The 13,575-nt window shown below is 58.9% G+C and overlaps 1 protein-coding gene across 2 annotated transcripts in view; it reads left to right on the top strand.

The window, feature by feature from the left end:
• Positions 1 to 1,951: 1,951 nt before the first annotated feature.
• Positions 1,952 to 13,575, top strand: part of SRCIN1 (SRC kinase signaling inhibitor 1) — a gene marked incomplete at both ends in the record, with an annotated part of 61,082 nt that continues 49,458 nt past the window's right edge. The window contains 2 exons of one of the 2 annotated variants that reach the window (XM_084238401.1): positions 1,952 to 2,075; positions 10,271 to 10,333. In XM_084238401.1, the coding sequence (XP_084094527.1) occupies positions 1,952 to 2,075; positions 10,271 to 10,333 (187 nt within the window). The remainder of the gene's footprint in view (positions 2,076 to 10,270; positions 10,334 to 13,575) is intronic. The other variant, XM_084238402.1, reaches the window with a different exon arrangement.

Raw genomic sequence — 13,575 nt, 5'->3', positions numbered from 1 at the left:
CTGCAGGAGGGGCCGCACCCCGAGCCGGGGGCAAGGAGACAGCCCGGCAGGGGGCTCCGGGGGACTGGGTCCCCGCAGTTGAGGCCTTTACAAAGAGAGGGGGGAGGGCGCCTTGGGCTGAGACAGAGGAGGGTCCGCTCTCTCCGGCCACCGGCGGCTGCGACTTTCGGAGGTCACCTTGGCTGAGGAGGGGCTCCCGAGTCTCGCCGCCCCGCCTAGCCTCCCGCCCGCGCCCCTCCCCGAATGCTGTTCCAGCCCTGGGCTCCAGAAGCCCCCCACCCTCGCGGCGCACCCCCTCTCCAAGGCCGGTGGCGGGCCTTGTGTGTTTTCCTCCTGCGCGGCGCGGGGCTTGCTCGGGTGGGAGTAGCAGGTGGAGCGGCGAGGGAGCCGAGCGCGCCCGTACCCCGGCCCGGCCGCGCGCCGCGGGCCCCCGCCAGGCTGCCGGAGGGCGCGAGGAGGCGCAGGGCCCCCCTCCCCCGCTCCCCGCCACCCCGGGCGGCCCTTTGTACGTTCGGCCACACGCGCGTGCCCGCGCCGCGCGCGCTCCCGCCCGCAGTGACACACCCGCGCCGGCCCGCGCGCGCGCTCAGACACACTCACACATACACACTCACTCTCGCTCTCGCACACTCGGTGACACGCCCGCGCGCGCGCGCACCCACACGCCCGGCCGCCGGCGCCCTCCCAGCTGGTCCACCCGGCGGGGCCCGCGCCCCCGGCCCGCCCGCCTGGCACCGCGCCCCGGGGCTGGGGCCGAGCGAGGAGCCCGCGAGGCGGCGAGAGGGCGAGCGCCAGGCAGGCCGGCCCGGGGCCCCCGCCCCCCGCGCCCCCGCCCGATGGGGAACGCTCCGTCCCAAGGCATGTCCCTGTCTCTCTCCTCCCTAATGTGCCTCCATGCTTAAGTGGAAGGTATTTCTGTTTTCTTTGTGTGTTTTCCCCTCGGCCGGGGGCGGGGGCGGCGGCCGGGCCGGGAGGCGGCGGCCGGCGGGCGAGGGATGCGCCCGGCGCAGGTGTGCGGGGGGCCGCGGCCGCGGGGCGCCGGGCCGGGGGAGGGGCCCGGGCGGCAGGAGTGCTGGCGCCGGAGAGGGGTCTGGGGGGGCGCGGCTGGAGACCGGGTGGGGAGACCCTCGCGACGCGCGGGGGAAGGGGCCCGAGGGGTTCCCATTTAAAGGGGTCGGTGCGAGGGGGAGGGGGGCGGAGAAGAGGCCGGGGATGGATGCTGGGGGGGGAGGGGAGTGGTCCATGCGAGGTGGAGGAAGAGGACGCAGGGGAGCAGGAGGGAATGGAGAAGTGTGTGTTGGGGGAGGCGCGTCAAAGTCCTCTCTCTCCCCCGGGTCCCAGAATGGGGTGCATGCACTCGGGGGGTGGCGGTAGGCCCTTTGCACCAGCCCCCCTGGGAAGGCAGGGGGTGAGCGCATCTGGGGTTGGCTGTGTTGCCAGGATACAAGCCTGTATTCTCGGCTTCACCCCCCCACCCCCAGTCTTGCTTCCCCTCGAGGCCCCAGCCCAGGAGACCTTGGAGCCTAGGCAGCAGTTTAGAAACTGGGGACCTGCTCCCCGCTTTGCGGGTGGGTAGCGAGGGGCCCCGGAGAAGGAGGGGCTGGGGGAGGGGCTATTTGATCTTAAGCCCTCCTCCTGCTGAGGCCAGAGGGCAAGGAGGGCGCCCCCGGCTGGGGAGAGCATCCAGGGTGTGTGAGGAGGTAGGGGCCGCCGGCGACCGAGGTTCAGAGGGCGGGGCCGGGGAGGGGACGCGGCTTGGCCCCCCCTCCCCTCCCACGCACCCCCCTGCTACGTCAGAAGCTCCCGGGCCAGCTCCTAGTCCTGTCGGTGGGGGCAGCAGGATGCTGGTGGAAGCAGAGGGGGCCGGCCGGGTGCCTCCGAAGCTCGGCTGGCAGGGCCCGGCGGGGCGTGTGCCGCTGCTAGTGCGAGCCCCCCCGCCCCACGCCTCCCCATGCAGCCCTGGCAGTGCCTCCGGCGCTTTGCCCTGGCCTGGTGGGAGAGGACCGCGGAGGGCCGCGCCCGATCTCCCAGGGAGGAGGCTGGACCGAGGGATCCTGGGGGCCGAGGGGAGCCAGGTGAGCTGGAACCGGAGGGAATCCTGGGCTGTCATTCCCTCTCCCAGATACTGTGGGACCAGGAGGTCCTGCAACCCCCAACTTTAAAGGAAGAGGGTCCCCCCTTGAGCTGAAACCTTTCAGAAGATGTTGGGGCTGCTGTTGTTTGGGGGAAGGGGCAATGGATGAGGGCTAGGAATGGGGGGTAGCTAAGCAGACTTCCAGGTTTCGGGGTCTGAGTGTTCCTGGACTTAGGTTAGGATCCGAGCATCTTGCGGGGAGCAGGGTACCTTCTTTCCTACTGGATTTCAGAGTCTGGGTGACCTTGAGCCAACTGCTTTGCTGTCTAACTCTGTGCCTCAGTTTCTCTCATTCTCTTCCCATTCTCTTCTGCTGGTCTTGCAAATATGATGATGCATTTGATGGGGACTGCCACTGGGAAAACGTGAGGTTTGTCATCAGTTGGTGGCAGCTGTGATGGTGGCGATTTCTGGCATGGTTGTGTGTATGTATGTGGGGTCAGTTATGGTTTCAGTGCAGGCTTTTGCGGGTTCTGGTTGGTGCTGGAGCCACTGTGGGTGGGAGTCAGGACCTGGCATTCACACAGGAAGGAAGACTCAGGCAAGCTGCGAGTGGCCAGGCAGAGACTTAGCCAGTGGGTGGTGCGTGGAAAAGCAAGGGCTAGAGATGGGCGCCCTGGACACAGGGGAGTGGGTTCCAAGATTGAGAACCCCCCTCCACCCAGACTGCCTGGCACCCAGGCACCATTGGCAGCGAGTGCAAAGGCTTTGCCCTGGCTTCCTGCCACCCTGCCTTGGGCACAAGAGGGTCTTTGTCCAGGGAACCCCCCCCCCCAGCCCTTCCTGTTCCTTCCTCCCCTACCATGATGGCTGGTTCTTTGCGATGACCCTCAGGGCTGGGATGGAGATGCTGGTCCCCATGTTCTTCTCACCGTCGGACTCTGGGAATCTGGAAGAAGCAACCCTGGTCCTCAGGCAGCGCTGGGGGAGGCTGGGGGGCCCCTCCTAGTGGAAGGGGCCCTGGGAACGAGCCCTCTGGAGGCCTAGATCTTCCCCAGGCTTCCGCCTCGGCCCTCTGCCTGCCTCTGTCTCCTGTAGCGGTCCAAGGGTCTTCAAGGCTTGATTCCTGTGGGGCTCCAGGTTCCCTAAAGATGTCCAGGTACAGGGCTGTGTCCTGGGATGCTGAGCCTGCGGCGTGCGTTCTCTCACTCTGGCCAGGCCCCCACCCTGGAAAAAGGGTTTAATTAGAACCATTGATTCCTCCTTTGGCTGCGGGCATTGATCTCAACTGTGTGGTCAGAGCTGGGGTGTGATGGGGGGTGGGGGGGGCTTGGCTGCTGTCTGTCCTGTGCCAACCTTGGCATTCTCTGACAATACCCAAGCTTAGGAGAGAGGGGGCTGGGCTCTTTGAAGCACCAGTTCTGCTTTGGCCCTACCCTCACCCCAGATTAGGTCTTGGGGAAAAGAGGGAGATGGGGCTGAGGAGTTGAAGCAAGGGAGCCCATTTGGGGGTCCAGAAAGAGCAGTTTGTGGTGTCTCACGTTCCCAGTAGTGGTCCTTGAGGCTCAGGAATGGAGGCCAGCTCGGCTGGGAGGGGTCCTGAGAGGGAGAGTGGGGAGACAGTTGAGTGCACTGAGGGTGTGGGCAGGCAGCGAGATCTGGGGAGGATCTAGGCCTTGCAATAGAGACAGAGTTCTCTTTCGAGGAATCCCAAGCAAGCACTTATCTTCTCGAAGCCCTGGCTAAGATCTGGTTTCTTCCTTGCTTGTGTCCTCGAGGCCCAGAGAGGGACAAAAACTGCCTCAGAGGCCCAGCAGGCTTGGGTCTGGCCCTTGTGCCTGGCTCCTGACAGAGAGGCCCCTGCCTAGGCACAGGGAGCTGAGGATCAGGCTCTTGGCAGCCTCATATCTGATCTTTGGGCTTGGTGGAAGGTGGGGGACAGCTCGGGTCCCCCAAACCCTGTCTGCCTGCCATGGGTGGGCTGGTGCAGGTGCAGGCTTCAATGAGCCACTCAGATGCTCTTTGAAGAATTCCTTTTTGGCTTCCTAGGGCCCATTGGAGCAAAGATAATAAAAATCTGGCCGTCAGCGGGTTTGAGGGCTGTACTCGCTTCCCCTTCTTTCATTCCTAGCTCTGAAAAGCTGAGATGAAGGCTTTGGATTTGGCTGGGAAGCTGCGCTTGCCTGCCTTGCCTGCCCCAGGGAGGGAGGGAGGGAGGCGAGAGAGGGAGGAGGCAGGCAGAGGAGGGAGGACTGATTTCCCAGTGGAGGGGACGGAGAGGGGACAGAGGGACAAGAGCATGGTCCCCAACTTCTGCTAGGCAACCTTGGGCCTCGATATCGGGGCTCCTGTCCCCTGTTCCCCTGTATCCAGGCTCAGCTTGTCCTTCTGTTTTGGAGACTGGGAGCTCTTCCCTCTGCTCCAGTGCTCCACAGTCCCTGTCCCTCAGTTTCCCCGACTTTCCCCTCCTGGTCTCCCCCTTCTCTGCCCCATCTCCTGCTCCACCCTTCACGTGCTTTCTCATCCCCTGTCGCCGCCCTCTGCTCTTAGTCTCCCCCTTTCTGTCTAATGCCCCCACCCCCAACTGTCTGTCATCCTTTCCGCAGTACTGGTCCTGCTTTCTAGGACTGTCTGGAAGGTTGAGAAGCCAAGTTGGGGTGGGGGGGTGGCGAGGGGGGGCGGGCGGAGGCAGCCACAGCATGGAAGGGATGGGCCTAGGTTCACTATTATGGTCTGTCAGTTGCCACAGTTATCCGAGTCTGGGTGGAGGGGCTGCTGAGCACTTAGGGACGTGCATGTGTGTGGTGAGGGCGCCACCCCCTCCCCCGCAGCACAGTGGGCACCTTGCCCTGACATTGGGCTTCAGACATGCTATTACCCTGCTGCCTTTTACTGCTGCTTGACTGCCGGAAACCGGAAACCAAAGCCCTCCAGCCTCTTGGCCCCTCCGCTCTGGTCTCCCACTCCCCAGGCCTCACCGCCATCCTTGCCCACTGTCCCCTCGCGCCCACCACACTGTCTCCAGGCTCAGAGGCAGGAGGGAAGGGTTCCAAGGAGCCTCTTGACACCATCACCCCCCCCTGCTGCCTCCCCCATTTCTGATAGACCTTCTTGGAGCCCCATGCGAGCCCCGTGCCCCCTTTGCCATCTTGTATACCCCCCTATGAAAGACAGAACTGTCATGGACAGAGCACGGGACTGGGTAAAGAAACCTCTTTCCGACACTTCCTCAGTTCCCAGATATCCACATGACCTTGAGCGAGTCCCTTCCCAGTGCGGGCCTCTCTCCTCACCTGTGAAATGAGGGGCATGTGCTGGATCATCTCCAAGGTCTCTTCTGACATTCCGACCATGTTGTGTCTCTCTTCTGGGTGATTTGCATATGCTTTGCATATATTAATGGTGCCTGCTTGAAGGGGGAGAGTGCCACCCACCGGGACCAGAGTCCCACCCACCATTCCGGCTCCCCTTGCCCATTGGCCCATGCTTTTGCTGCTTGAATTTCTCAGTGGAAGCTGAGGCCCGGAGGTCTGGCCCTTGTGTTCAGGCTTTGCTGGGCCAGAATTGGGGGGGGGGGGGATAGCCTAAGTGGAGGGGACCTGTCACTCCCCCTCAAAAAGGTCCAAATAGGGAAGCGAAATAGAATGTGAATTCACTAAATTTGCCCTGTGGCTACCATGGGGGGGCGTGAAGCCCCTCTGAGAGTAGCAGGGGGGGGTTAGGGGTTTCCCTCCTCCCTTCCCAGAGCCTGGGCACCCTCTAGATGCCAGGAGATTAGCTAGGTGCAAGAATTCTACCTCTGATTTGACCTGCCAGCCACAGCCTGGAGTAAGTCCTGTTGACCTGTGTCCTGCCCGTTTCTGCTCAGCCTCCTGGACTCTGGGTCTCTGTGGGTTGGAACTTGGACCTCAGTGATTGTCACTGAGAAAGATCTAGATGATTGCATGTCTGGGTCTTGCCTTGTCACCACACCAAAGGTGAGGCTCTAAGGCCCCTGAGAGGGTTCGCAACATTTTTAGAGAGGGGGAGAGGTCTGGTTGCCCTTGGTTCTGCCCCTCTTTGGCCAGCCCAGCCTGAGCTCACAGGGACTGCCCCAGGGCCTCCTCCCCTGCCTCCTGGCATGTGCACAGGCCAGTGCTCTGGATCCCTGCCTCCAGTCCTGCCTCTGTTCCTTTGTCCCCATCCATAATGCCCATCACATGAGGCAGGGGTGGGGGGGAAGGTCGGTAGCTTGGAGATGATAATGTGGGGCCACTGAGTGCAAATTTCCAAAGATAGGAGCAAAACTGCCCTCTACTGCCAAGGAGGGCTAGGCCAGGGGACGTGCAGTAAGAGGGATCACGGTGAGTGACCGTCCTAGGGAGAGACTGTCCCAGGGGCCAGATTCACGTCTGATCATGGAATTGTTACGAAGATTAAATGAAATAATAGATGAAAATGTCCAGTCTGGTGCCTGAGACATTAAAAACACTGAAGAAAGGTTTGGGGAGGAAGCGGAGGTCTTTGAAGCCAGAGAAAAGCCTCTCCTAACTCTGTGATTTGGGATTTCAGTGGGGATGAGTTGGAAGGATAATTCCCAGAACTCAGGCTCCTGCTCCCCACCCCATCCCTTAGGTCCCACACACGCACTGGGCTCAGGGCCCAGCTGCCCCGGGACACCCTGCCCTCATCCTCCCCCACTGCGGGTAGGCAAACAGAAGGGTTTGGAGGCTGGGAAACCTGTTCTCCCCCTCCCCCTATCTTTGCACAGGACAGCTTGAGAGGAAACAGGCCCACGCGGTGGGGGGAGGAGTGGAGGTTAGATAGGAGGGAGAGCCTCTTCTGTGACGGGTGGCCGCTCCAAGGTGGGGAGTTCTGGGGTGAGTGGGGTGAGCATGAGAGATTAATGTATCTAGGGGCAGGGACTGGCTGGCATGACCTTTGTGATAATTTGAAGCTAGCCAGAGGCGGTCTGGTTCAGCCTGGATGTTGTGGTTGGCCCAGTGCAGGGGACGGTGGTGGAGAGTCCAGAACTGCTGAGGAGAAGGGGACAGGGACGTCACACTGATCCCCAGGGTGGACAAGTGAAAAGAGCAAGCACTAGACTGGTATCGGGATGCCTGCCTCCTCCACTGCTGTGTGACCTTGGGCCAGTTAGTTGCCCACTCTGGCCTTTGATGTCCCTGGTATGAAAAGAAAGTGGAATTAGAGAATCTCTAAGGTCCCTCCCAGCTGTCACAGGTTCTGCCTACCTCCCCTCCTGAGATCTACATTCTTCTCCATGGCATGTATGGCGAATGGGTGGCAAGACTATTTCCCAGCTCCAGCTAAACCAGGAAAAATGGAGATTTGGCTCAAAGAGCGCATGGATACGTGCATGTATGCAAGTCCCTCCTGCTCCAAAGACACACCTTTCCTAAAGCTGTCCTCTCGGCCCCACTGATGGCTGCAGGAGAGGCAAGACGATTCAGCTACGATCTGAATCATAAACTCACAGTTTGCCTTCCACCTGAGCAGAACTGGCTTTGCCACACTCCATTCCAGCCAGAGATTAATCCAGTCTGTGTTTTCCACTGCCGAGGCACTTCCAGCTGGTGCTCCCCTTCCTCCCCACCCCCCCAACCTTTTTCCTGGATCCCAATCCTCAGCCACCTGGCCCAGTTGCCTGCATGTCCTGGCATGGATTTCCAAAGACCGGGCAGGAGTTTGGTTTTCACTGGGCTGCCTTCCTCACCTCTGCAACCATCCTCAAGCCAGCACACCCAGAGCCTCACAGGGCTACCCCCAGGCCCGGACACCCCACAGTGGAACCCCAGACCCAGACAACCTGGGAGAGGCCGTAGCTAGAGATGTTCGTGCAGAGCATAGGAGTGGAGAATGTATGTGTGTGTGTGTGTATGTGTGTGTGTGTGTGTGTGTGTGTGTGGTAATTGCAGACACAGTGAGCCTCTGTGGTGTCACCCCAGGCACCAGCATCTGCCTCATTGGGAAAGAATTAAGGATCCCAGCTCATTGGGAAGGCGTTTCATGGCTCACTGAAGCCTTTGCAGACATAGCCCTGCCTCTGCTGCCCTCCTGGGCCTTCCCTCAGTGCCTGCCTCCTCCTCCCTGACCAGGCACCCTTCTTGGTCCAGCCTCCTAAGTAGAAAGATAAGTCTCTGAGGAAAAGTAAGGGCCCTTAGGACTCTCACATTGGTGCCCGCCAACCTCTCCATAACACTCCCTTGCCCCCAACAGCTTTTTAGCCTCTCCCTAGTCTGGTTACTTTGAGAATTTCTGCAAGGGCCTTTGAGGGGCTTCCTGAAGTCTTTTCTGTGATGGAGGTGGGAGAGTAAGAAAGGGCCTTCCAGAGAGTTACCTAAAGATGAAGCTCAGGGAATACTGAACCCCCCTTTCCTGAACCTCCCCTCACCCCCCTCCCCCAGTCCCTGGTCCTTCTGCAGCTCAAGGTCAGACTGATCTGCTTCCCACCCCTAGGATGAGGCAGAAAAAGACTTAAATGCTCTCCCGTATATTGTCCTTAGGAAATGCTTCTGCTGGAGCGTGGGATGGAAAGGTTAGACTTTAAGTAGAACTTCCCAGAGGCCACTGAAGGGGGGACAGTGAAGACTGGGGAGGGTGGTTGGGAGTCAGGTTAGCTCAGGGAGAGTGGGGAGACAGCTCAGGCTCTGGGGTCAGACAGACCAGGGCCAGCATCTCCCAGCCCTGACCCTCACTCACTGGTTTTAGGTAAATTGCTCAGCTCTCTGAGCTCAGGTTCCACATCTGTAAATTGGGATTGATAGCCAGTGTTAAATGAGGCCATTCAGATAGAGTTGCTGGCAAATTCTAAACCTTTGGTAAATAGTAATTTCTTTGTCTTCCTCTTCCTCATTGTCCAGTTGAATGAGAACGGGCTCTGCTGTCCCTGGAGGAAGGCGCATACCTGAGAAAACCTCTTTAGAGTTTTTCTAAAACTCAGGTCCTCACCTCAGCTTTTCCGGGGCTGGGACCCTGGGACTGCCTTTCAGAGCTGGTGGTGAGAAGGAAACCAGGTCCCCTGAATCTTCACTCCTGCCACTCTGTGCCCCTCTTATCTGTTCCTTCCCCGCCCGACCCCCCCAGCCCCCACTGCCTGGTCCAGGAAGTACCCCCCTCACCCCCCACCCCGGGGTTAGGCACCTTAGTGAATATTCTTGATTTCTTCCCCTTGTCAATGTCCCAACATCTGGGTACAACAGCTGCTTCTCTCTGGGATGTCTGCGTCTTGGGTAATCGGTGGGAAAATTGGAACCATGAGATTGGCAGGGGGCTCTGAGAACGCTTGCAGCAGACGTGATGTGGGTATGGATGGGTCTGAGCCAGCTGAGTGCGGCTGGACTGAGAGGGTGTCGGGGCCACAGTGTCTCTGGCGGGGAGGGCTTCGCTGCCGCATGTCCTGCTGGCCAGGCGTGGCCATGTGAGGAGAGCTCATAGTTAGGACTTCCCTGCCAGGCGAGAGGGAAGCCTTGATGGACAGCTGAGGGCGTCCTGCCCTGGCGGTCTGAGGGTGGGGTGGGCCTGGAGGCAGGCCTTGGGTACAGGGATTCGGGCAGTTTGGCACAGCTCCTGACTCAGTGCCAGTGTGTACGTTCTTGTGAGGTATGTGATGCCTGTTTCCTCTGTTGCAGGCAAGGGGGAGGCAGGGTTAGGGGGTTAGTGGAGCAGATGGGGGTTTTGGGTTAGGAGAACAATGATAGCACCATGGAGTCCACGAACCTTCTGGAATGGGGTGGCTTTACCAAAGGAGGGTCCTCCAAGGTGCTATCATTTGGGCTCTTGTTGGGGTACCCCGGTCGAGTCTGCCCCCTTTCTGGGAGGAGAACCAGGCCTGGCTTATTGGCTGTTTGTCCTGGGGACCCCACTCTGGGGACCTCGTGTTTTCTGTCTTGTCTTGCTGTCTGTCTTCGTTTTGTCTCACTGGTGTCTGTGCCCTACCCTCCATCCCCAGTCCTGGCTTCTCCAACGTCCAGTGTCTATACTGCCTGCCCCTGAGCTCCCAGGGACCCTTAAAAGGACAACTGCTAAGGTTCTGCCTTGTGCTGTCCTTGCTCCCTTCTCCCCCCAATGACCCCCCCGCCCCCCAGCCCAGCCCACTGTGGGAGCCCCCCCCAGCCCCTTCCTCTCTCGGCTCCTCTCCTCTCTGGGCCTGTCCAGGCGCTCATTCACGACTTTCCTCCTTTCCTGTCCCTCACCCAGGGCTCCAGCGTGCAGCGGGAGGGAAGGCTCCAGGACTCTGTTCCCTCTGTTTAAAGTCTCCAGGTTAGTAAGCCAGGAGGGAGGCCTCCCCCCATCGTCCGGCCTCCCATGGTTCCTTAGCCAGATGCCCATCTCCAGCCTGGAGAGCCAGAAATGGGGGGGTGGGCGGGGGCTACCCCTGGTGGGCCCAGGCCTTTGCCAGGGCAGGGGACAGCAGAGACCTGACTCTGGGGAGGGCACCTTGCCTGGCAGAGAATGTGTCTGTGTGCGCACGTGTGTGCATGTGAGTTAGTGTGTGTGTGCAAGCACGTGTGCATGTACATGTGTGTGCTGGCTGCAAAACCTCCATGGAATTGGGGCTGGGAAGGCAGCGGGGAGACAGGCGCACACTACTGAGGGGACCAGAGGCCTGGGGAGAGGGGTCAGGAGCATGGGATCCTTCTTGTGGGGGGAAACCCATGTTCCCTCAATGGCCAGAGGATGGGAAATGGGAGAAAAATGGGATCACACCCCATCTCAGTACAGCTTTGTTTAGTTTATAGGTGCTTGCAAACAATGATCCCGTCCACTTATTCCATCATTTACTCGTGCATTCATTTATTTAATAAGGATTTATTGAACACCTTCTCGGTGCCAGGTGCTGGACTAGGCTCAGAGTCCTACAGTGACCAAGACAGATAAGGTTCTCTCTTTGCTTAAGCTGTGAGCCAATAGAGGTTAATGGGTTGCCTCAATTCACCTGCTGTGGGGCCTGGGGCGAGGTCTGGCCAGCTGAATGTAGAGTACCTGTGCCTCTGGCCCACAGACAGGCCTGTGACTCCATGTCCATGAATGTCTCTATCCGCCCCTGCTCCCCCTGCTGGCAACTGCTCTGCCCCTGTAGTGCGTCACCTGACCTGATGGTACCCCTCTCATCGTAGGGCACCCCTCTTAGTGTGTCTGTGCCCAGTAAGCAGAGACCAAGGCCCTCTGGGGACTGAGCCATATTGTTGGGTGAATGTTGAGACCACATCAGAGGGCCTCAGGTACCCCAGCCCGGGGCCTCCCCCTCCCTGCTTTTGTGCCCAAGACCAGCTGCCTGCAGCATTAGACTTGAATGGGCCTGCCATTTCCTAGCTGTGTGGCCTTGGACGAGCCACTTTCCCGCTCTGAACCTCAGTGTTGTGCTGCCCAATTGCTGGTTCCTTTCTGCCCCCGCTCTCCGGGTTGTTTGGGTGCTGACCCCCTCTTGAGAAGGGTTGCGCATTTCCTACCATGGCTGTCTGCAGGCCCCGCATCCTCCGGCCCTGCTCCAGCTCTCTGAAGGATGCTTCAGCCCCAATCCAGGCGGGCAGCTGGGGGAAGCAGCCCTCCTTGCCACTGTGGCTGCCGACGCCTTGATGGCTTTTTAATAACTTTGCTCGGAGACAATCTGCAGAGCGCTCATTTGTCTGCCTCTTAATTAAAATTACCGTTTTCCTAAAAGAGCAACGATGCTACTCCCCTCCCTCCCTCATCTGCTGCTGCTGCCAGGAGGCAGGAGTGACTGAGACTGCAGCCCGCCCCCTCCGACCTGTCCAAGCCACCACCTGCCTCCCCCCATCTCCCCCAAACAGCAGAGGGAAGACCCAGGGCTGGGCTAGAGCCAGGGAACCAGAGAGAGGGCCTGAGTGTTCTCTTTCATCCACCTTTCGGGGACACTGCCAGAGGCAGGGAGTCAGTACCTTCCAAGCCAGCCACCCCTGTCCTGCTTCTGTCGTCAGTGGGGTTAGAAGGTGGCACAGAGGGTTGCTAGAGTGGCTGGTGTGCACAGGGGTGCGGAGGTGGCCAGGGAGGTGGGCACAGTGGGGTCAGCTCTTCCTAGTTTCGGTTGGAAGAGACCTCAGTGCTCCCTCTGGGCTCTGAGAGAGAAGGGAATGGAGGGCTGGCAAGGTATAGGAGACTCATAGTCTGTGCTGGATTTTGGGGAAAAAAATCATTCCTGGTAGTAATGAAAATATGAACGACCAACATTTATTGAATGTTTAGGCAATAATATAGGAGCAGATGCTGGGAAGCTCTGTACAGGTGTTACATCCTCACAACTGTCCCGTGAGCTCCATGCTGTTGTCTCTGTTTTACTGGCCCGCCCAGGGTCACACAGATAATCCAGTCTCCATCATGGCAGACTCCTCCCCACCTTGCCTCCTTCCATTCAGCCTGAAGCCTTCCTTAAGTCCAGCTTCTGCTGCTTGGCCATTTGTGGAATGGTGGACTGTGGCCTCACTTTCTTCACCCCCTGCAAACAGGGTTCCTCTCTGGCTCATGCCACTGAAAATTGACTTGGAGGTTCAACTCCCTGTTCCTCCCAAATTCCCATTCCTGGTTCTACGCCTGCCAGGAGTCTCAGGGACTCCCGGGCCCTGGAGTAGCAGTGTAGGGAAGAGGGCTGGGGTTAGAAAGTTCTCATTTTCAGACCTTGGTTGTGACAGCAGAGACTGCTTGGCTGTGAGAGGAGGGGAGGTCGTCTTATGTGGTGGCTCCACCAACAGGACCCAGCACGAAACCTCTGCAGGTGTGGGAGGCACTGTGGGCTGGGGCCTGGAGCCTGACCCTGAGGGGCACAGCTTTGTGGTAGCAGTTCCCTGTGGGCTTGGCTTCTGTGACTCTTCCAGGGACACCCTCCCTTCTAGTCACCTTCCATTTCTGTTCCTCCCTTAGCCAGCTCCTCCCTGCAGTGCCCTTCCCTGGCCACCACTTTTATCCATAGCACCATCAAATCTTTCCACTGGTTCTACATGTGGCATGCTGCTCTTGAGGGCAGCAAAAATGTCTTCAGGGACAGGACTTGAGTGAAGCAGTGAATGAGAATAAAAGGGAGTGGTGAGGACTGTGTGAGGAGAAGAGCACCCGTGCTCCTTACAGGCATTCGCTTCAAAGAAAACAAAATACCAGCCAACAAAATGCCTGCACTTCAGTGTGGCCCCAATGTGATCCTTGCTAAACTGTGATTCACTTATCTTGGCATCCCCTCATCGCCCAGAATAAAGTGGGTGTGTATATTGTTTGTTGAGTGAATACACGATCACACATGGGCCAGGCATATTTTACACATCTCTTTCCATCATTTCAAGGTAGGCACTATTTTCCCCAGTTTGCCATTGGAGGAACTGATGTCCAGAGAAGTAAAATGACTTGTTCAAGGTCACACATATGGGAAGTGGCTAAGGCAAGATCTGAGCCTTGATTTGCTATGTCCTTCCTGCTCTGTTTGGTCATAGATATGCATAAATGTGACATGTGGCATATGCATGCAGGACCTGCTCTGGGTGACAGGGAGCACTGTG

This window comes from Talpa europaea (genome assembly GCF_964194135.1).
Source record: "Talpa europaea genome assembly, chromosome: 7".
In the NCBI taxonomy this organism is placed as follows: domain Eukaryota; kingdom Metazoa; phylum Chordata; class Mammalia; order Eulipotyphla; family Talpidae; genus Talpa; species Talpa europaea.
This window is presented reverse-complemented; position numbering and strand designations above follow the sequence as displayed.